This window comes from Salvelinus namaycush, chromosome 22 (genome assembly GCF_016432855.1).
Source record: "Salvelinus namaycush isolate Seneca chromosome 22, SaNama_1.0, whole genome shotgun sequence".
NCBI lineage: Eukaryota > Metazoa > Chordata > Actinopteri > Salmoniformes > Salmonidae > Salvelinus > Salvelinus namaycush.
Genome location: NC_052328.1, coordinates 9,395,409 through 9,419,304, shown reverse-complemented (window position 1 = coordinate 9,419,304; position 23,896 = coordinate 9,395,409). Strand labels below are relative to the sequence as shown.

Below are 23,896 nucleotides of genomic sequence, written 5' to 3'. Positions count from 1 at the left end.
AAGCAGGAGCAAAATCTGGACTACACTACGTGGGAGGAGATCGACAGGTGGGAGATCAACCCAGGGAGAATGCCGGAGCCCGCCTGGGATTCTCTGGCGCAGTGTGAGGAGGGATACCGGCGAATGGAGGCAGCACGACGACGCGGTAGGAAGCCTGTGAGTCAAGCCCAAAAATGTCTTGGGGGGGGCTACAGGGTAGTGTGACGAAGTCAGGTAGGAGACCTGCGCCAACTTCCCGATCTTACCGTGGAGAGCGAGAGTACGGGTAGACACCGTGTTATGCGGTAGAGCGCACGGTGTCTCCTGTACGTGTGCATAGCCCGGTGCGGGTTATTCCACCTCTCCGCACTGGCAGGGCTAGATTGAGCATTGAGCCAAGTGCCATGAAGCCGGCTCAACATATCTGGCCTCCAGTACGTCTCCTTGGGCCGGTGTACATGGCACCAGCCTTACGCATGGTGTCCCCGGTTCGCCAACACAGCCCAGTGCGGGTTATTCCACCTCCCCGCACTGGTCGGGCTACGGGGAGCATTCAACCAGGTAAGGTTGGGCAGGCTCGGTGCTCAAGGGAGCCAGTACGCCTGCACGGTCCGGTATATCCGGCGCCACCTCCCCGCTCCAGCCCAGTACCACCAGTGCCAACACCACGCACCAGGCTTCCTGTGCGTCTCCAGAGCCCTGTTCCTCCTCCACGCACTAGCCCTATGGTGAGTGTCTCCAGCTCGGTACCACCAGTTCCGGCACCACGCACCAAGCTTCCTGTGCGTCTCCAGAGCCCTGTTCCTCCTCCACGCACTAGCCCTATGGTGAGTGTCTCCAGCCCGGTACCACCAGTTCCGGCACCACGCACCAAGCCTCCTGTGCGTCTCCAGAGTCCTGTGCGTCCTGTTGCTGCTCCCCGCACTAGCCGTAAGGTGCGTGTCCTTAGCCCGGTACCTCCAGTTCCGGCACCAGGCACCAGGCCTACAGTGCGCCTCAGCCGGCCAGAGTCTGCCGTCTGCCCAGCGGCGCCTGAACTGCCCGTCTGCCCAACGCCGTCTGAGCTGTCCGTCTGCCAAGCGCCGCCTGCACTGCCCGTCTGTACTGAGCCTTCAAAGCCGCCCGTCTGTCCTGAGCCTTCAAAGCCCCCCGTGTGTCCTGAGCCTTCAAAGCCGCCCGTCTGTCCTGAGCCTTCAAAGCCGCACGTCTGTCCTGAGCCTTCAGAGCCGTCCGCCAGACAGGAGCCGCTAGAGCCGTCCGCCAGACAGGAGCCGCTAGAGCCGTCCGCCAGACAGGAGCCGCTAGAGCCGTCCGCCAGACAGGAGCCGCTAGAGCCGTCCGCCAGACAGGAGCCGCTAGAGCCGTCCGCCAGACAGGAGCAGCCAGAGCCGTCCGCCAGACAGGAGCAGCCAGAGCCTTCCGCCAGACAGGAGCAGCCAGAGCCTTCCGCCAGACAGGAGCAGCCAGAGCCTTCCGCCAGACAGGAGCAGCCAGAGCCTTCCGCCAGACAGGAGCAGCCAGAGCCTTCCGCCAGCCATGAGCAGCCAGAGCCTTCCGCCAGCCATGAGCAGCCAGAGCCGCCAGCCAGCCATGAGCAGCCAGAGCCGCCAGCCAGCCATGAGCAGCCAGAGCCGCCAGCCAGCCATGAGCAGCCAGAGCCGCCAGCCAGCCATGAGCAGCCAGAGCCGCCAGCCAGCCATGAGCAGCCAGAGCCGCCAGCCAGCCATGAGCAGCCAGAGCCGCCAGCCAGCCATGAGCAGCCAGAGCCGTCAGCCAGCCATGAGCAGCCAGAGCCGTCAGCCAGCCATGAGCAGCCAGAGCCGTCAGCCAGTCCGGAGCTGCCCCTCAGTCCGGAGCTGCCCCTCAGTCCGGAGCTGCCCCTCAGTCCGGAGCTGCCCCTCAGTCCGGAGCTGCCCCTCATTCCGGTGCTGCCCCTTAATCCAGTGGGGTTAATTTGGAGGGTGGTCATTAGGAGGAGGTTACGAAAGCGGGGATTGACTATGGTGGGGTGGGGACCACGTCCTGAGCCAGAGCCGCCACCGTGGACAGATGCCCACCCAGACCCTCCCCTAGACTTTAGGTGGTGCGCCCGGAGTTCGCACCTTGAGGGGGGGGTTCTGTCACGTTCCTGACCTGTTTTCCTTGTTTTTGTATTTGTTTAGTATGGTCAGGGCGTGAGTTGGGGTGGGCATTCTATGTTATGTGTTTCTATGTTTAGGTTCATTGTCTATTAGCCTGATATGGTTCTCAATCAGGGGCAGGTGTTTTACGTTTCCTCTGATTGAGAACCATATTAAGGTAGGTTGTTCACACTGTTTGTTTGTGGGTGATTGTTCCTGTGTCTGTGTATGTCGCACCACACGGGACTGTTTCGTTTTCGTTCGTGTATGTGTTCGTTCCTGTTAGTGCGTTATGTTCTCTAATTCAGGTTTGTTCACATCGTTTATTGTTTTGTAGTTATCAAGTGTTCTTCGTGTTCGTCTTGTTTAAAATAAATCATTCATGTATTCATCACCCGCTGCATGTTGGTCCGATCCTTGCTCCTCCTCGTCTGAGGAGGAGAACGACTTAGACGAACGTTACACACAAAAGGTTGAAATCCTGCAGGATTCCTGTCACACTTTTTTGTAAGGGCAGGATGAACAGTAATTCTTAAAACCCATTATAATCTCATGAGTCATAACTATTTAAAACTACTTAAGACAGTTTATGACAAATGCTATGTGTTATGTAGCCGTTATATAGGCTTTATAAATGCATGCATAAGGACACCTACAGTAAAGTGTTCCAGTACCCAAAAATCAAAACAGATCATCAAAATGGCAAATGTTTCAAAACTCTAACTCCATTTTCAATTGACGGAGTACAACAAACAAATTCACAAAGTCACTTGTTCACTGCACCGAATCAATCACCCGTACCACGGCTGGGTCTGAGTTGCAGGACGCGGAGATGGATTTGGTCGTTGGTTTGGGTCGAATGTCTCCCGACTCCTGTGTGCTCTGTCGCCGGTTACGGGAGGTTACTCGAAGAGAAAGGGGAACCAGGTTCTGTACAAGAAGAGAAAGGGGAACCAGGTTCTGTGGGTATTCCCAGCAGCCTGTCTGCCTTGGTTAAGCACCAATTTCCTCTCTTCCCAGAAGAGTTCGAGTCCCACCTCTGTGAGCTGATCCTATGTGGATTTTCGAGACCAGGCTAGCTAACAAGCGCTTCATAGTGTGCTAGCCAGGTTAACTAACTTGCCGAGGCAGCTAGCTATTCTGGAATCCTAATGGTGAAATTGCTTGGGTAGATCTTATGTTTAGTATACTGTACGTGGCTAGCTAGCATTGAGTCGCTTGGTTATTCTAGCATGCATAATTTCTGTCTAATGAAGCTTACTAGCTTTCCCCCTGGCAACCACAGTCCTATTGCCAATTCCAGAAGGTGGAGGAAGTGGGGCTTGCGGGCACCTCCGATGAGGAAGAAGCCTCCGGGTACTTGGCTCGGGTAACCCCTGGAGCGAGGGCCGAGTGGCCGATGAGCCACTCCACGAAAACATTACTGGGACATCAGTGGTTATGGCCAAACGGGGTGCTATGTCAGCCTTTGCCAGAGGCCTCTGTGTCCATAAGGGGCCAGAGTTCACCCAGGCTATACAGTCTCACGGACCCACAACTTAGTTTGGAAGCTTTTCCAAACTAAGCCATCTCCCAAGGGTGAGTAATAATTTGCTCTCTGTCCACAAAGGGGCACTCCCCCCCACTTGTGTAAAACGAGTCCGTTGTGACAGAAGTACCCCCAAGGGGCACTGCCAATCGAGGTACATCACTGATTGTGGGAGCCACCAAACACAGAGTGGACCGGGCTTCGGCAAACCTTGGCACATAAACACGATTGTGTCAACCCAAAGTTCCAGTGTTCACGGGTGTCAAAAGGGTTGCGTCTCCCACATGAAAAGTTCCAGCTAGCACGGTGGATCTGAGAGTCGGGGAACTCGGCTGAGAGTCAGACTCGGCCGACTTCATGTGGCCCGAGTCTGGGCCACCTTCGGCAGTATTACTTATGACTAGGATGCAGGGATTGAGCTCGGGACGATTCCAGTGTGAGGTATCTGGCCCAAATGTATTACTTGAGGTTCGGGATGATTGTGGCTTCTCTCTGGCAGATGATTACACAGGCTGCTTTATATAATTAACATTTCATTATTTATTTATTTTTCCATATTTTCTCATTGTTTTTGTGATCAAAAAATTAAATGTACATTTAAATTAAATTCTTTAAAAGTCCTTTTTAAGTAGTATTTTAGTATTTTACCAAATAGGGCTCTCTTTTGTATACCCCCTACCTTGTCACAACACAACTATTTGGCTCAAACGCATTTAAAAGGAAAGAAATTCCACAAATTAACTTTTAAGAAGGCACACCTGCTAATTGAAATGCATTCCAGGTGACTAACTCATGAAGCTGGTTGAGAGAATGCCATGAGTGTGCAAAGCTGTCATCAAGGCAAATGGTGGCTATTTGAAGAATCTCAAATATAAAATATATTTTGATTTGTTTAACACTTTTCTGGTTACTACATGATTCCATATGTGTTATTTCATAGTTTTTATGTCTTCACTATTAATCTACAATGTAGAAAATAGTACAAATAAATAAAAACCCTTGAATGAGTAGGTGTTCTAAAACTTTTGACCGGTAGTGTACATGTCAGTATAAACACAAAAAGTAGGTCACATGGAGGAGAGGCGTTGTGCCGTGAGGTATTGCTTTATTAATTGTTTCTTTTACCAGGTTTGCTGTTCACTTGCGCCATATGGGATGGAAGGGAGTTCCATGCAATCATGGCTCTGTATAATACAGTATGTTTCCTTGAATTTGTTCTGGACCTGGGGACTGTGAAAAGACCCCTGGTGGCATGCCTGGTGGAGTATTTGTGTTTGTCACTGCTGTGTTTAAGTTCACTGTACAAACAATATTCATGTTTCCTGAACTCTTAGCCAAGAGACACTGGCATGTATATTGATATTAGCCCCGTGATTACAATGAAGAGCAAAATGTGCCGCTCTGTTCTGGGCCAGCTGCAGCTTAATTAGGTCTTTATTTGCAGCACTTGACCATATGACTGTACAACAATCAAGATAAGATCAAACTAGAGCCTGCAGGACCTGCTTTGTGGAGTGTGGTGTTTTGATCATGACAGTTTACAATCTAAGGTAACACCAAGTAATTTAGTCTCCTCAACTTGCTCAACAGCCAGACCATTCATTACCAGATTCAGCTGAGGTCTAGAACTTTGTACAAAATATAATGTTCTTAGTTTTAGAGATGTTCAGGACCAGTTTATTACTGGCCACCCATTCTAAAACTGACTGCAACTCTTTGTTTAGTGTTGCAGTGATTTCACTAGCTGTGGTTGCTGACACATATCGGGTTGAATCATTGGCATGGACACACAGGATTTGCTTAATGCCAGTGGCAGGTCATTGGTAAAAATAGAAAAGAGTAGAGGGCCAAGAGAGCTGTCCTGCGATACACCACAATTTACATGTTTAACATTAGAGAAGCTTCCATTAAAGAAAACCCTCTGTGTTCTATTTAATAGTTAGCTCTGAATCCATGACATGGCAGAGGTTGAAAAGCCATAATGCATAAATTTTTTCAAAAACAGGTTATGGTCAATAATATCAAAGGCTGCACTGAAATCTAACAGTCCAGCTCCCACAATCTTCTCATCTGACATTTGTGTCAGTGCAGTACATGTTGAGTGCCCTTCTCTATAAGCATGCTGAAAGTCTGTTGTTAATTTGTTCACAGAGAAATAGCATTGTATTTGGTCAAACACATTTATTTTCCAACAGTTTGCTAAGAGCTGGCAGCAAGCTGATAGGTCAGCTTTTAGAACCAGTAAAGACCGCTTTACTATTCTTGGGTAGCGGAATGACTTTGGCTTCCCTCCATGACAAATCTATGCACAGTCACTTTAATAACTCTACCTACATGCACATACTACCTCAACTAACCGGTGCCCCCGCACATTGACTCTGTATCGGTACCCCTCTGTATATAGTCTCGCTATTGTTATTTTACTGCTGCTCTTTAATTATTTGTTACTTTTATCTCTTATTCTTATCCATATTTTTTTTTAAACTCCATTGTTGGTTAGGGGTTCGTACGTAAGCATTTCACTGTAAGGTCTACACTTGTTGTATTCGGCGCATGTGACTAATACCATTTGATTTGATGCCTGAGGACAAACACTTTCCTCTAGGCTCAGATGAACGATATGACAGATAGGAGTGTCTAGAGTCAGCTACTATCCTCAGTAGGTTTCCATCTAAGTTGGCAATGCCAGGAGATCGATAACAATCATTTTCCCACCTCTCCCCCACACTAACTTAACAAAATTAAAACTTACAACGATTTTCTTTCGTTATTTGTTTTGGAATGCATGAGTATGATGGCTCACCGTTCGTTGGTGGCATTTCCTGCCTAAGTTTGCACACTGCCAATGAAGTAATCATTTAAATAATTGGTCTTGACTGAATAGGAATTTTAATTGTTCTGGTTAACACACTAAATCATTGATAACAGCAACAGTATTTTATTTTCATTAGCCAGTAATGTGTTTTGCTCACTTATTGCCCCCTATTGACAGACTCAGTCCACTTCCATACGTACTGTAGTTGATGTTCTATTCCATTTCCTGCTATCCCAGTCATAGACCTAGTATTATCTCAGTCCCCTTATCTTGATCTGTTGAACGCGAGGTAAATCGTTAAGATACAAATGACTGTTACTGTCCGTTAGAGATGCAGTGTGGACTTAGAACTTTGTCAATGAGTAAGTGTTTGTCTTTTAGCTACCACTACTGTCATTCGACATGTGCAAGTTCAGTTGTAGACAGAACTTCAAAGTTACATTTTTAGGTAGGTAGACGCGAAAATGCCGCTGCAAGAGGCCACGGAGAAGGAATCGTTGAATTTTAATCAACTGTGCACGTTTGAGCGCTTCGAGGAAGTTTGGAGTCATTACGGTTATAAGAGTGACTTCAAAGACGTAATAGAACGGGAGTTCTCAAGGACTAAAGGTACAGTACTTTTGCGTGGGGCTTCAGTCACAGCGCCAAACCTGTTTAAAGTTAGTAAATCAACTTATGCTGATCCATCGCAAACCGGTGCAGCACATTGTAACACAGGCCTACTGTATATGTTGTTGTGTCCTTATGGCAATACGTCTACTTACCACTAAGTGGTGCAAGTGTTGTTATTCGATGCACATAAGTGATTATCCACAAAGAAACTCATTACTAAGATTTCTCAAATTCAAAAACCAACTTTTTGACAGGCATTACATACCTGGATCATGCTGGAACAACACTATACCCTGAGTCACTGGTGAGAGAATTCTATCAGGATATCTCCAGGAATGTATATGGTGAGTCTTTCCTCACATACCAAATATAATTAGGTTCAACTGATATAATGTGCTGAGTTGTTAAAAGTGTTAAAAAAAAAAGACATAATTCTATTAAAGGGGAAATCTGGAATTGCTACATACATTTTTGGACTGTTTATGTAAATGATGCCCTTGTTTTCATTAACGAGTTAAGTATTGGCCATTGCATGTCAATTGTATTACCATTCAAGCATATTATTAACACTGTCTATTGAGAATTGACCTGTTTAAAGTTGTATGCCAGGTTAGGTCAGGTCCTTTTAGGGCCATGTTCTCCTTATTCATGGAGAGCTGTTTGTTGAGGTAACATTCTGTTACATTTTAGTCATTTAGCAGATGCTGTTATCCTTAGCAACTTACAGGAGCAATTACAGTTAAGTGCCTTGCTCAAGGGCACATCGACAGATTCTTCACCTAGTCATCTCAGAGATTCGAACCAGCGACCTTTCAATTACTGGCCCTACGCTTTTAACTGCTAGGCCCTACGCTCTTTAACTCTGCCAAACTCAGATGTGTGAGTTTATGGGCGTTTTGCCCTGTGTTAAATTTTTTGTCAAAAAATTATTTTTGTCAACTATTTTTCAGAATACACTTAAATACTGAACTTTGTATCCAGTCTTCATCACTTCCTGCACTGTAAATAAATGCCTCCTATTTTTGCACCTGAACCTCCTACTCTGAGACTGTTGTTGCTCCTCATCAACTAAATAGGCTGCCGGGTCCTCTATTAACACATCATTTGAGTCAATCGGAGGTGTACCTGTGGATGTATTTCAAGGCCTACCTTCAAACTCAGTGCCTCTTTGCTTGACATCATGTGAAAATCAAAATAAATCAGCGAAGACCTCAGAATTTTTTTTTTTGATTTCCACAAGTCTGGTTCATCCTTGGGAGAAATTTCCAAACGCCTGAAGGTACCACGTTCATCTGTACAAACAATAGTACGCCAGTATAAACACCATGGGACCACGCAGCCGCCATACCATTCAGGAAGGAGACACATTCTGTCTCCTAGAGTTGAACGTACTTTGGTGTGAAAAGTGCAAATCAATCCCAGAACAACAGCAAAGGACCTTGTGAAGAAGCTGGAGGAAACAGGTACAAAAGTATCTATATCCACAGTAAAACGAGTCCTATATTGACATAACCTGAAAGGCGACTCAGCAAGGAAGAAGCCACTGCTCCAAAACCGCCATAAAAAAGCCAGACTACGGTTTGCAACTGCACATGGAGACAAAGATTGTACTTTTTGGAGAAATGTCCTCTGGTCTGATGAAACAAAAATAGAACTGTTTGGCCATATTGACCATCGTTATGTTTGGAGGAAAAAGGGGGATGCTTGCAAGCTGAAGAACACCATCCCAACCGTGAAGCACGGCTGTGGCAGAATCATGTTGTGGGGGTGCTTTGCTGCAGGAGGGACTGTTGCACTTCACAAAATAGATGGCATCATTAGGTAGGAAAATTCTGTGGATATATTGAAGCAACATCTCCAGACATCAGTCAGGAAGTTAAACCTTGGTCGCAAATGGGTCTTCCAAATGGACAATGACCCCAAGCATACTTCCAAAGTTGTGGCAAAATGGCTTCAGGACAACAAAGTCAAGGTATTGGAGTGGCCATCACAACGCCCTGACCTCAATCCCATAGAAAATTTGTGGGCAGAACTGAAAAAGCGTGTGTGAGCAAGGAGGCCTACAAACCTGACTCAGTTCTGTCAGGAGGAATGGGCCAAAATTCACCCAACTTATTGTGGGAAGCTTGTGGAAGGTTACCAGAAACATTTGACCCAAGTTAAACAATTTAAATGCAATGCTACCAAATACTAATTGAGTGCATGTAAAATTGTGACCCACTGGGAATGTGATGAAAGAAATAAAAGCTGAAATAAATCATTCTCTCTACTATTAATTCTGAGATTTCACATTCTTCAAATAGTGGTGATCCTAACTGACCTAAAACAGGGAATTTTTACTTGGATTAAATGTCAGGAATTGTGAAACTGAGTTTAAATGTATTTGGCTAAGGTGTATGTAAACTTCCGACTTCAACTGTGTGTATGAATACACCTGTATCCCGATTTTAATATATTCTTCTATTCTTTCAATATTTTTGTCTTTAGGCAACCCTCACAGCCATAACCCCAGCAGCAGACTGACGCATGACACAGTAGAGCATGTCAGATACAGGTAAGCCTCTCCTTTCACAGAAAGAATTACTCATCATTATTCCATCCGAATGAATGTAACTGTGTGAACACTTATTTATGCCCTGCTATTGAGGATATGTCCTGAACAGAAATGTATTTTCTTGCAGGATATTGCAGCATTTTAACACCACTCCTGAAAAATACTCTGTGATTTTCACCTCTGGCTGTACGGCAGCTCTCAAATTAGTCGCTGAGAGCTTTCCCTGGAGGCCTCCCACTGCTACGGAGCCAGCCAGTCAGTTCTGCTATCTGACTGATAACCATACCTCGGTGGTCGGCATAAGAGGAGTTACTTCAGCACTGGGTGTAGTTTCTCTACCTGTCTCCCCCGAGGAGATAGAGGCCAGAGCCAAAGATGTAGCCCAGAGTGAATGCAGAAGTGGCCAGACACCACACCTCTTCTGTTATCCAGCACAGAGCAATTTCTCTGGCAGAAAGTACTCCCTGGGGTACGTGAGGGGCATCCAGGCGAGGAAGCTCTACCCAGCGTGTGACAGCCAGGGCCGGTGGTTCGTCCTGCTGGATGCGGCCTCTTTTGCCAGCTGCTCTCCGTTGGATTTGCAGGAGCACCCAGCGGACTTTGTTCCCTTCTCCTTCTATAAGATGTTTGGCTTCCCCACAGGTTTAGGGGCTCTTCTGGTCCGGAATGATACAGCTGCCCTCCTAAGAAAAGCATACTTTGGTGGGGGGACAGCAGCGGCCTACCTAGCGGGGGAGAACTATTATGTGCCAACGCCAAATATGGCTAACCGGTAAACTATTCCATGAGCCTTGAAATTATATTATGGTTGTGAATGCACAAAAAATCTTTATGAAGTTGAATGAGCCTGGCTTAGAGAGGATAACATTGTATTGTTTGCTACTTTTTTTGTGATCAACCCTGTTTGTTTTCTGATTTAAGGTTTGAAGATGGCACCATCTCTTTCCTGGACGTCATTGCTCTAAATCATAGTTTTGACGCTCTACACACACTCACAGGTATGTACATATGAATAATTTAAAGGCACGGATGAAACAAAACGAAGTTGCTCATATAATGCATCAATATCATCTGCCATTACATTAAGTGTCAAAGTAAGACCTGTGCATTTAAAATAATTCAATTGGTTGAGTGGTTGTTCATTACATCAATATGACAGAAATCTAAACTATTGTAATGTAACCTTGTTTCCTTGTTTTCGCCTTCAGGAGGCATGGACAAGGTCCAGCTGCATACATTTGGTTTAGCACGCTTTACTTACATGTTGCTGTCGAGCCTTTGCCATGGCAACGGACAACCAGTTGCTCAGATATACTCCGACAGCGAGTTTGAGAACCCGAGCACGCAGGGAGCCATCCTCAACTTCAACTTGACGGACTGTCACGGACAAATAGTTGGATACTCTCAGGTTCACTCAAATGAGCCTATTTGATTCACTGCACCCTACAGTGTTTGCGTTTAGTAATTTCGCTCATCCAAACTTATGTGAAAGAGGAGATTACCAAGTCAATTCATAATTAACATAGCCTGGGTATTATGAATGCCCCCCAAAAAATTCTGCTGATTGATTAACATTTCCAACCATTTTTCTTTTTCTCTTCTCAGGTGGACAAGCTGGCTAGTCTTTTCAATATCCATGTGCGGACAGGTTGCTTCTGCAACACAGGTGCCTGTCAGCTCTTCCTTGGCATCACCAATCAAGACGTGAAGAGCAACCTACAGGTGAGTCGTGGATTTGAGGTGTCGTCGCGCATGTGTTTGTGCAAAAGACGATAAAAGACGATGAAGATGATAATTCATATACTGTTGTCCTCTCCTGTTTTCTTCAAGGCGGGTCATGTCTGTGGAGACGACATAGACTTGGTTGATGGTCGTCCAACAGGATCTGTGCGTGTGTCCTTCGGTTACATGTCAACCTTCCAGGACTGCCAAAACTTCTTGAATTTCGTGGTGGAGTGCTTTGTGGAGAAACCAGTCGAAGTGGACCAGGTGAAACTAGACAGACTGAAATCGAACACCTCTTCTAAAGGCTCCAGTCAGTGTCTGCTTACCAATGGGAAACCTAAACACATAGACAATAGAGAGCATGCCTCTACAGATCCAGTTGTGAATGAATATGGAGGCAAGGCCATCACCAAGGAAGCAAAGAGCCAAGGGAAGGCCCAGTATCTGACTAATATCTACATATATCCAATCAAATCCTGTGCAGCGTTTGAGGTTTGTGCACATTTCTCTTTCAGTATTGTTTTCCTCTCGTTAAATCGACAATGCAAATGATGATCGTTCTCCAATACCCATGTTATGTTTGGATAAAAGTCACCTGTTGTTGAATATTTGTGGTAAGAATGACTTTCATCAACTAAACAGAATTATAATGTGTGTGCCTATCGGTATACTGTATCAATTGACTTGTTACTACTTCTGTGTTTTTAATTGTGATGTGTGTTTATGCAGGTGACTGACTGGCCAGTGGGCCCTCTGGGTCTGCTCCATGACCGGGGCTGGATGGTGGTGAATGGTAATGGAGTGTGTCTGAACCAAAAGAGAGAACCACGCCTATGCCTCATTCATCCGCAGATCTACCTGCCCTCGAACACACTGCTCCTGCAGGCCTCAGGTCAGACATTATAAATATATCGTCTTTTTTGTTGTTGTGACACTCCAGGAGTCTTTATTCAGCAGCAACCCTCACATATATTTCAGTCAGACATTGTTTTTAAAACTCTTCTAAAGGAGTTCCTCTTATCTTTCAGGAATGGACACTATTTCTGTCCCTTTGGAAAACCACAATACGCCACACCAGAGTCATGGGGTGTGTCAAAGCAAGGTGTGTGGTGACAGGTGAGTTTTTTTATTTATAATAATAATGAAACTACTAGCTATGTCTTTGAAAGACATGTATGATCAGTGTCAGGAATGACATACAGTATTTATTATGATCCATTTTTTTTTCATAATCATTGGTCGACCAGAAGTCTGCCACTTTGACTTCAGATGGTATAACAGATCACTTAAAATAAGCATACAGTGGCTTGCGAAAGTATTCACCCCCCTTGGTGCTCCGTGAGATGTTCAAAGTTTCAAATATTTTTTTATAACCCAACCCTGATCTGTACTTCTACACAACTTTGTCCCTGACCTGTTTGGAGAGCTCCTTGGTGATGCCCCTTGCTTAGTGGTGTTGTAGACTCTAGGGCCTTTCAGCACAGGTGTGTATATATGCTGAGATCATGTGACACTTAGATTGCACACCGGTGGACTTTATTTAACTAACTATGTGGCTTCTGAAGGTAATTGGTTGCACCAGATCTTATTTAGGGGACTCATAGCAAAGGGGGTGAATACATATGCACGCACCACTTTTCAGTTTTAATTTTTTTTAACTTTTTTGAAACAAGTTCCTTTTTTTAAATTTCACTTCACAAATTTGGACTATTTTGTGTATGTCCATTACATGAAATCCAAATAAAAATCCATTTAAATTACAGGTTGTAATGCAACAAAATAGGAAAAACGGCAAGGGGGATGAATACTTTTGAAAGGCACTGTATTTGACCATCACCTTGATTCAGAAATGTTGTAGTGGTTGTTATTGTATTCTCTCCTTCCCAAGGGTGCAAACAGTAGATTGTGGCGATGAAGCTGCATCATGGCTTTCAGAGTTCCTTGGACAGCCTTGTCGTCTGATAAGGCAAAGTCCTGATTTCATTCGCAACATGAAAAAGGGCCATGAAAAAGGTGAAAGGGAAATGTCCTTGGTAAACCTAAGTTCAGATACCATACTAGGGTATCCATCATAATGGTTTCTTCAGTAATTCCTATTGTCTGCAAAAATCTATTTTGTATGCATGAATGTTGAAATTTACTTTACCCCAATGGGATTTCTTTGCTCTCTTTAATTCATAATGATTTAGACTTTTTTGTCATTGCCCCAGGGGTCTCATCCACTGCCCTCTCCTTGGTGAATGAAGCCCAGTACTTAATGATCAACCATGCCAGTGTTGATTTGCTTCAGAGACACATCACCAGCAGGTATAGTATAACATGTTATTATGCCTACGGGACTCACACATTCCTGGTGGAGCACATTTGGAATTTGTGACATACTAAATTATACAGTATGTAGGCCTAGTGAATTACATGTACAAAGATCGTCATAGGTAAACCTTTTGCTATTGGTTAATGTGAGCCATCCTTTTTTCTTGTTCCTTGTGGTTTGTCTAACCACTACGGGACAGACAGGAATCCTCTGACCATCAGCCTCTTGACATCCATGAGCTTATCAGTCGGTTTCGTGCAAATTTAGTCATCTCTGGATTGGAGCCATTTGAGGAAGATGATTGGTCCCACTTGATTATTGGAAACACCCATTTCCAGGTGAGGATGCAAATTGGTTTTCATATATGGTGACACGTATTACTGAAATGGTAACAAAAATCTATAACTGCATCAACTCTTTGTGATATGACGTGAAGGTGGAAGGTCGCTGTGGCAGATGCCAGATGATCGGGGTTGATCAGAACACAGGAGCCAAGACCAAAGAGCCTCTTCTGTCTCTCTCTGCCTATCGCAAGGGGAAGGTCAGTGCGGGGGGGGGTTGAGTTTTCAGATAGTCCCTATCCCATGACATGTTATCTGACTTACTACTGGGTCGACTGCATTTGCAACGGTCTGTGTCATTGACCTTAGACTAGAGGTAGGTATAGTACATAAAAAACAAGAGCATTAACTGACAAGGAAAACACACAGCAGAGTATTCAATATACAGTATCCCTTATCTGAGAAGGACCCCATTTTGGATACATTTTTAGGTTTGTTGTCTGTTGTTCTCACTACCATTCTGGCCATTCAGTGAGTATGCTGTAAATGTGTTGTGTTGTGATTTTGTTTTTTAGGTGACCTTTGGTGTGTACCTTGTCCACCAATCACTGGATGGCTCTAATGCAACCCTATCTGTTGGCGCTCCTGTAATGTCTCAATGGTCAGGATAAGGTTACCATTTCCAGATGTTTTTATTTGTCTGCACTCAAAATTATTTTAAGAAAACATTGTTCGGTTACCATTTTAACTTAAGTGTTTGCATATTGTAGGAAGACGACCCAGGTAATCACAGAGCTCATACAGACCAAAGTGTAAATCAATTACTGTACCTTTTAGTTTACATGATTTTAATGTTTCGTAAATTAACAAAAAAAAAAACAGTTTCTGTTGTCTTTGAATAACTGATTTGGTTGACTTTTCGTTTTAAATAAGTTGAGTGTGTTTGCCTTCCCAAATAATGTTTTTTATCTTTACCAGGGTGCCAACTTAAAAAGCAATCACACCGTTCTCGGTCATGTTGCCATCCCCTCTGTTCCTGAACCCAGTTAGAAAGACTGGGGACTTGCCTTTAAAATAATTGTATTAAATTCATTGGAGGACATTACTTTAGGAAAGTAATGCCTTCCCTTTTTTTGAACGTTCCACCATAAGCATCCTGCACCTGACCTAGGATTATGATGGGTTTTCCATTCACCTCACTCCCCGCTGTGTATCCCAGCTTCCTTGCACTTGGCTTCCCATTGATCCAAACCTGACTGAGTCCCGTGGCGGAGTCCCAGCTCCCACACAGAGACATCCACATGTTCTGCTTGCCTGGCAGCCCTGTGAATGCACTTCCCACATATCTGACAGGTAGCTCCATGGCACCATTGGACTCTTTGAACAATAGAAAGTCATTGGTGCTTGTTGGAGTTGCCATGGAGAAGAGAGAACACCCTCTTGACATCTGTGAAATATATTTAAGAGGTTCATAATACAAACATTAGCTAGGCCTTGGAATTACATTATGCAGCTGAAATTAACTAAATGCTAAATATACATATTATTAACACCTTATTTACCAAGCACTACCACTGATAAAGCCAATAATAATTCCAAAGGTTTTTGACTGCTGCTCACACCATGGTATTTGCCAATATGCATTGCAAAGCTTTCTAATGTGAAATACAAAAACATATGGAAGTATGGAATATCACATTGATTACCTTAGACATACTGTCACAGAAGAATAGTTTTCTCACTTTTTGTCAGTAGCCTCACATGATCAATGTCAAACTCCTTTGGAAATGTGAACATTTTACCTGACAGAGAGGACATGGTAAATACTGGTAGCCTCTGTACGATGAACCAAATATTTACAGTACAATGTATGCTCTGATATAAATGTCAATGGCCTATAGGATGGAGATATATCTGAATAATTATCATATTTGCCATGTGGAGAGAGTGATGTCAAGCACCAACACCATTGAGAGAATGTATTCATTTTAATTAAGTATTTTAATTATTCATCTTTGCATTTATTGCCTTCATTTCTAACCTGTTTTCTCCAGAGCTTTTGGATATTTTGGCACCTACTGTCTGTCTCAGAAAAAGGATACATACATAAAGAAATAGAATACATAGACAATATACATGTCACATGACAAACTTTAGGGCACATTGTAAACAGGACATGAAATTGAAGTACATTTATTTTTCTTAATAGAAAATTACATAAAAGAATACAAAATATACATTACATTATATTTACACATCTGTACACATATACAGTGCATTCGGAAAGGATTCAGACCCCTTTTTCCACATTTTGTTACATTACAGCCTTGTTCTATAATGACAAAGCAAAAGCAGGTTTTTATACAAAAAAAGTCTTAAAAATAAGAAACAGAAATATGTTATTTACATACAGTACCAGTCAAAAGTTTGGACACACCTACTCAATCAAGGATTTTTACTATTTTCTACATTGTAGAATAATAGTGAAGACATGAAAACTATGAAATAACACATATGGAAACATATAGTAACCAAAAAAGTGTTAATTAAACAAATCTAAATATATTTGAGATTATTCAAAGTAGCCACCCCTTGCCTTGATGACAGCTTTGCACATTCTTGGCATTCTCTCAACCAGCTTCACCTGGAATGCTTTTCCAACAGTCTTGAAGGAGTTCCCACATATGCTGAGAACTTGTTGGCTGCTTTTCCTTCACTCTGCGGTCCAACTCATACCAAACCATCTCAATTGGGTTGAGATCGGGTGATTGTGGCGGCCTCCTCATCTGATGCAGCCCTTACACAGCCTGTAGGTGTGTCATTGTCCTGTTGAAAAACAAATGATAGTCCCACTAAGCGCAAACCAGATGGGATGGCATATCACTGCAGAATGATGTGGTAGACATCCTGGTTAAGTGTGCCTTGAATTCTAAATAAATCACAGTGTCACCAGCAAAGCACCCCCACACCATCACATCCTCCTCCTAATTCACGGTGGGAACCACGCATGCGGAGATAATCCGTTCACCTACTCTGCGTCTCATAAAGACACGGCGGTAGGAACCAAAAATCTCACATTTGGACTCATCATACCAAAGGACAGATTTCCACTGGTCTAATGTCCATTGCCTGTGCTTCTTGGCCCAAGCAAGTCTTTTCCACTTAGTGGTTTCTTTGCAGCAATTCGACCATTAAGGAATGATTCACGCAGTCTCCTCTGAACAGTTGAGATGTGTGTGTGTGTTACTTGAACTCTGTGAAGCATTTATTTGGGCTGTAATTTCTGAGGCTGGTAACTCTAATGAACTTATCGTCTGCAGCAGAGGTAACTCTGGAGATGTGTTGGGTCATTGTCCTGTTGAAAAACATTTATTTTTAAGTGTATTTTTTATTTCACCTTTATTTAACCAGGTAGGCCAGTTGAGAACAAGTTCTCATTTACAACTGCGACCTGGCCAAGATAAAGCAAAGCAGTGCGACAAAAACAGCAACACAAAGTTACACATGGGAAAAACAAATGTACAGAGAGATACTGGGGTGCAAAATAGCAACAAAAAAAATAACAATGTGGGGATGTGGTGTGCTATTTACAGATGGGCTGTGTACAGGTACAGTGATCGATAAGCTGTTCTGACAGCTGATGCTTAAAGTTAGTGAGGGAGATATGTCTCCAGCTTCAGTGATTTTTGCAATTCGTTCCAGTCATTGGCAGCAGAGAACTGGAAGGAAAGGCGGCCAAGGGAGGAATAGGCTTTGTGGATGACCAGTGAAATATACCTGCTGAGGCACGTTCTACAGATGGGTGTTGCTATGGTGACTAGTGAGCTGAGATAAGGTGGGGCTTTACCTAGCAAAGACTTATATATGACCTGGAGCCAGTGGGTTTGGCAACGAATATGTAGCGAGGGCCAGCCAACGAGAGCATACAGGTCGCAGTGGTGGGTAGTATATGGGGCTTTGGTGACAAAATGGATGGCACTGTGATAGACTACATCCAATTTGCTAAGTAGAGTGTTGGAGGCTATTTTGTAAATGACATCGCCGAAGTCAAGGATCAGTAGGATAGTCAGTTTTACGAGGGCATGTTTGGCAGCATGAGTGAAGGAGGCTTTGTTGCGAAATAGGAAGCCGATTCTAGATTTAACTTTGGATTGGAGATGCTTAATGTGAGTCTGGAAGGAGAGTTTACAGTCTAACCAGACACCTAGGTATTTATAGTTGTCCACATAGTCTAAGTCAGAACTGTCCAGAGTAGTGATGCTAGGCGGGCGGGCAGGTGCGGGCAGCAATCGGTTGAAGAGCATGCATTTAGTTTTACAAGCATTTAAGAGCAGTTGGAGGCCACGGAAGGAGTGTTGTATGGCATTGAAACTCGTTTGGAGGTTTGTTAACACAGTGTCCAAGGAAGGGCCAGATGTATACAGAATGGTGTCGTCTGCGTAGAGGTGGATCAGAGAATCACCAGCAGCAAGAGCGTCATCATTGATGTATACAGAGAAAAGAGTCGGCTCAAGAATTGAACCCTGTGGCACCCCCATAGAGACTGCCAGAGGTCCGGACAACAGGCCCTCTGATTTGACACTGAACTCTATCAGAGAAGTAGTTGGTGAACCAGGCGAGGCAGTCATTTGAGAAACCAAGGCTATTGAGTCTGCTGATAAGAATGTAGTGATTGACGGAGTCGAAAGCCTTGGCCAGGTCAATGAAAACGGCTGCATAGTACTGTCTTTTATCTATGGCGGTTATGATATTGTTTAGGACTTTGAGCGTGGCTGAGGTGCGCCCATGACTAGCTCGGAAACCGGATTGCATAGTGGAGAAGGTACCGTGGGATTCAAAATGGTCGGTGATCTGTTTGTTCACTTGGCTTTCGAAGACTTTAGAAAGGCAGGGCAGGATGGATAGGTTGGGTCTCCCCCTTTGAAGAGGGGGATTACCGCAGCAGCTTTCCAATCTTTAGGGATCTCAGACGATACGAAAGAGAGGTTGAACAGGCTAGTAATAGGGGTTGCAACAATTTCGGTGGATAATTTTAGAAAGAGAGGGTCCAGATTGTCTAGCCCAGATGATTTGTAGGGATCCAGATTTTGCAGCTCTTTCAGAACATCAGCTATATGGATTTGGGTGCAGGAAAAGCGGGGTCTATAAGGGGGTCTATAACAAGTGGCAACAGTGAGAGACTTATTAATGGAAAGGTGGATTTTTAAAAGTAGAAGCTCGACCTGTTTGGGCTCAGACCTGGATAGTATGATAGAACTCTGCAGGCTTTCTCTGCAGTAGATTGCAACTCCACACCCTTTGGCAGTTCTATCTTGACGGAAAATGTTGTAGTTGGGGATGGAAATTTCTGAATTTTTGGTGGACTTCCTAATCCAGGATTCAGACACGGCTAGGACATCAGGGTTGGCGAAGTGTGCTAAAGCAATGAATAAAGCAAACTTAGATAGGAGGCTTCTGATGTTAACATGCATGAAACCAAGGCTTTTACGGTTACAGAATTCAACAAATGAGAGCGCCTGGGGAATAGGTGTGATGTTGGGGGCTACAGGGCCTGAGTTAACCTCTACATCACTAGAGGAACAGAGGAGGAGTAGGATAAGGGTACTGCTAAAGGCTATAAGAACTGGTCATCTAGTGCGTTGGGAACAGAGAATAAAAGGGGCAGATTTTTGGGCGTGGTAGAATAGATTCAGGTCATAATGTACAGACAAGGGTATGGTAGGATGTGAGTACAGTGGGGGTAAACCTAGGCATTGAGTGACGATGAGAGAGCTTGCATCTCTGGAGACACCAGCTAAGCCAGGTGAGGTCTCCCATGTGTGGGGTCTGTGACAAAAGAGCTATCTAAGGCATATTGAGCTGGACTAGGGGCTCTACAGTGAAATAAAACAATAATTAACCGAATTAACATAGTAGCGACAGAAAGCTAGCGGGCCGGGGCTAGCAGATGGGTGACATCGCAACGGAAAAGCCTGTTGAAACCACATCGGATGATTACGTCGGCAGACCAGTCATGATGGATCGGCGGGGCTCCGTGTCGGCAATAAAGGGCCCAGGCCAATTGGCAAAAGAGTTATTGTAGCCCACGAATTAGCGGGTATACCTCTTCGGCTACCCGGGAGATGGGCCTAGCTCGAGGCTAGCTCAAGGCTAACTGGTGCTTGCTTTGGGACAGAGGCGTTAGCTAGTTAGCTAGTGGTAGCCACTCGGTTGCAGCTAGCTAGCTGCGATTATCCAATGTAATGGCCCAGAGCTTGCGGCAGGAATCCGGTGATGAGGTGGAGAAAAGCAGTCCGATATGCTCTGGGTTGATATTGCGCTATGCAGACTGGCAGGTATTGACCGAGCTAAAGCTGGCTGGTGTCCGAGCTAAAGGTGAAGACCGCTAGCCATGGTTAACAGTGACTATTAGCACGTAGCTAGTTAGTTGGCTAGCCTCTGATGGAGGTTCCAGTTATAACGTATAAAAATAGCAGATCTGTACCACATTGGGTGAGGCGGGTTGCAGGAAAGTATATTTAGATCTTAGGTAGAAAGTGGGATTAAAATATATGAAAAAAACGATAAAACCGACAATTTACATGGGACAAGACAAACACACGTCCGACTGCTACGCCATCTTGGATGCTAGTTAAGTGATAGTACCACTAAGCCAAAACCAGATGGGATGGCGTATCGCTGCAGAATGCTGCGATAGCCATGTTGGTTAAGAGTGCCTTTGAATTCTAAATAAATCACAGACAGTGTCACAAGCAAAGTACCCCCACACCATAACACCTCCACCTCCATGCTTTACAGTGGGAAATATACATGCGGAGATCATCCCTCACAAATACACTGTGGTTGAAACCAAAAATGTCCAATTTGGACTCCAGACCAAAGAACAAATTTCCACCAGTCTAATGTCCATTGTTCATGTTTCTTGGCCCAAGCAAGTCTCTTCTTATTATTGGTGTCTTTTAGTAGTGGTTTCTTTGCAGCAATTCGACCACGAAGGGCTGATTCACACAGTCTCCTCTGAACAGTTGATGTTGAGGTGTGTATGTTACTTGAACTCTGTGAAGCATTTATTTGGGCTGCAATTTCTGAGGCTGGTAACTCTAATGAACGTATCCTCTGCTGCATAGGTAACTCTGGGTCTTCCTTCCCTGTGGCGGTCCTCATGAGAGCCAGTTTCATCATAGCGCTTGATGGTTTTTGCGACTGCACTTGAAGAAACTTTCAAAGTTCTTGACATTTTCTGGATTGACTGACCTTCATGTCTTAAAGTAATGATGGACTGTCATTTCTCTTTGCTTATTTGACCTGTTCTTACCATAATATGGACTTGGTCTTTTACCAAAGGGCTATCTTCTGTATACCACCCCTACCTTGTCACATCACAACTGATTGACTCATACGCATTAAGAAGGAAAGAAATTCCACAAATTAACTTTTAACAAGGCACACCTGTTAATTGAAATGCATTCCAGGTGACAACCTCATGAAGCTGGTTGAGAGAATGCCAAGAGTGTTCAAAGCTGTCATCAAGGAAAAAGTTGGCTACTTTGAAGAATCTCAAATATAAAATATATTTGGATTTATTTAAAACTTTTTTGGTTACTACATGATTCCATATGTGTTATTTAATAGTTTTGATGTCTTCACTATTATTCTACAATGTAGAAAATGGTAAAAACCAAGAAAACCCTTTAATGACTAGGTGTGTCCAAACTTCTGACTGGTACTGTAAGTATTCAGACCCTTTATTATGAGACTCAAAATTTAGTTCAGTAGCATCCTGTTTCCATTGATCTTCCTTGAGATGTTTCTACAACTTGATCGGAGTCCACCTGTGGTAAATTCAATAGATTGGACATGATTTGGAAAGGTACACATCTGTCTATATAAGGTCCCAAGGTTGACAGTGCATGTCAGAGCAAAAACCAAGCCATCAGGTTGAAGGAATTGACCGTAGAGATCTGAGACATGATTGTGTCGAGGCACAGTTTTGGGGAAATGTACCAAAACATTTCTGCAGCATTTTAGGTAACCAAGAACACATTGACCTCCATAATTTTTTAATGGAAGAAGTTTGGAACCACCAAGACTCTTCCTAGAGCTGGCTGCTCGACCAAACTGACCATTCGGGGGAGAAGGGCCTTGGTCAGGGAGGTGACCAACAACCCGATGGTCACTCTGATAGAGCTCCAGAGTTCTTCTGTGGAGATGATGAGAAACAAGATTCTCTGGTCTGATGAAACCAAGATTGAACTCTTTGGCCTGAATGCCAAGTGTCACGTCTGGAGGAAACCTGGCACCGTCCCTACGGTGAAGCATGGTGGTGGCAGCATCATGTTGTGGGTATGTTTTTCAGCGGTAGTGATGGGAGACTAGTCAGGATCGAGGGAAAGATTAACGGAGCAAAGTACAGAGAGACTACTGTACAGTAGTTCCCTGATGAAAACCTGCTCCAGAGCGCTCTGGACCGACTGTCCACCTTCCAACAGGACAACGACCCTAAGAACACAGCCAAGACAACGCAGGAAGTCTCTGAATGTCCTTGAGTGGCCCAGCCAGAGCCCGGACTTGAACCCTATCGAACATCTCTGGAGAGACCGGAAAATACCTGTACAGCAACGCTCCCCATCCAACCTGACAGAGCTTGAGACAATCTGCAGAGAATAATGGGAGAAACTCTCCAGATACAGGTGTGCCACGCTTGTAGCGTCATACCCAAGAAGACTTGAGGCTGCAATTGCTGCCAAAGGTGCTTCAACAAAGTACCTTGTAAAGGGTCTGAATACTTATGTAAATGTGATATTTCAAACTGTTTTTGTTTTTTCATTATGGGGTATCGTGTGTAGGTTGAGGAAATGCACTGTATATTACACAATATAATGCTTTAAATATGTTCATGTTATAATAATGTTATCTTAATGTTATGATATGTTGCCTACCTTGTAGGTTTTGTGAGATGTAGCTTAGAGGATCCCTTCTCCTGTTATTTAAATACTCATCATCATTCATTGCATAACAACATGCAAGGGAGTAGCCTTTATTGTAAAAAGCCCCTGGCTGGCAGAATTTACATTTAGCAAGTTATGCGCTTTCACACAGAAATAGTGTGGTTTGAGCCAGTGCCTAAAAATGATGGTCAAGAAATAGTTTTCTGACTTCCCCATTACCATTAACCATGCTACAGTAGGAGTTCTAATGTATCTTCAATTGTATGATGGTCTTTTTCTGACATTTCCTGGATCAGGTTTTTGACCATATAATAGAACAGAATAGAGATTAGTAAAGTTTTAATCTTGGTTATCCCAGAAAACAAATAATCAAACATTTGGTCAGATGCTCGTAGTGTATCCACGAGAGATTGGTAAAGTATTATATTCCAGTGGATTATTTTATTCTATATAAGCACATACAAAACAGCACACAGTAGTAGTGTAGGTCTACATCATAGGCCTACACTGTAGATAGACGACTGAATTGTATATGTGCCATGTGAAAAGATCCCTCTAACAAAATGATTTTAAAACCCCATCTAGTGTACAAACTGAAGTATGCAATAGGCCTTTGTGCTTTGGGATTGTGTTCTATGAAAGACTGTTTTCCTTACTTTCAATGATTGCCACACATACAGTGGGACCACTGTACAGTACTTTCACCCACATCAGAGACGGAAGAGGAAGCGAGACATTCCACTCCCTCATTTTTTCTGTTACAAAGCAGGTCAGTGAACTAAGTAGACCAGACCCAGCTGCCATTGCATTGGTGCCTATGGGAGAGCCACCCCCTTAAGCAGACAGGAACTGACTTTATCCGCGATCTTTGACCACATATTATAGAGCCTATGAGTTATGCTGCATTCATAACCAATTGGGAAGTGGGAATGTACCACCTTAGAGTTAGATAGAGGAGACTAGATAGATTGAACATGTTTTCACATGGACATTACCATTGAGGGCTTAAACCATTGTAAA

At 43.9% G+C, this 23,896-nt stretch overlaps 1 protein-coding gene and 1 pseudogene across 1 annotated transcript; one reads left to right on the top strand and one right to left on the bottom strand.

Moving 5' to 3' along the window:
- The first annotated feature begins 6,693 nt into the window (after window positions 1-6,693).
- LOC120017531 (molybdenum cofactor sulfurase-like) lies at window positions 6,694-15,938 on the top strand. Its single transcript, XM_038960353.1, has 16 exons — window positions 6,694-7,051; window positions 7,309-7,398; window positions 9,542-9,608; window positions 9,736-10,380; window positions 10,530-10,606; window positions 10,817-11,016; window positions 11,214-11,330; window positions 11,439-11,825; window positions 12,063-12,225; window positions 12,362-12,449; window positions 13,222-13,346; window positions 13,544-13,640; window positions 13,847-13,985; window positions 14,084-14,188; window positions 14,504-14,589; window positions 14,907-15,938. The coding sequence occupies exons 1-16, from the start codon at window positions 6,907-6,909 to the stop codon at window positions 14,917-14,919; spliced, it is 2,544 nt and encodes an 847-aa protein (XP_038816281.1). The 5' UTR covers window positions 6,694-6,906; the 3' UTR covers window positions 14,920-15,938.
- On the bottom strand, window positions 15,002-15,746 carry LOC120017387 (annotated as a pseudogene).
- Window positions 15,939-23,896: the final 7,958 nt, after the last annotated feature.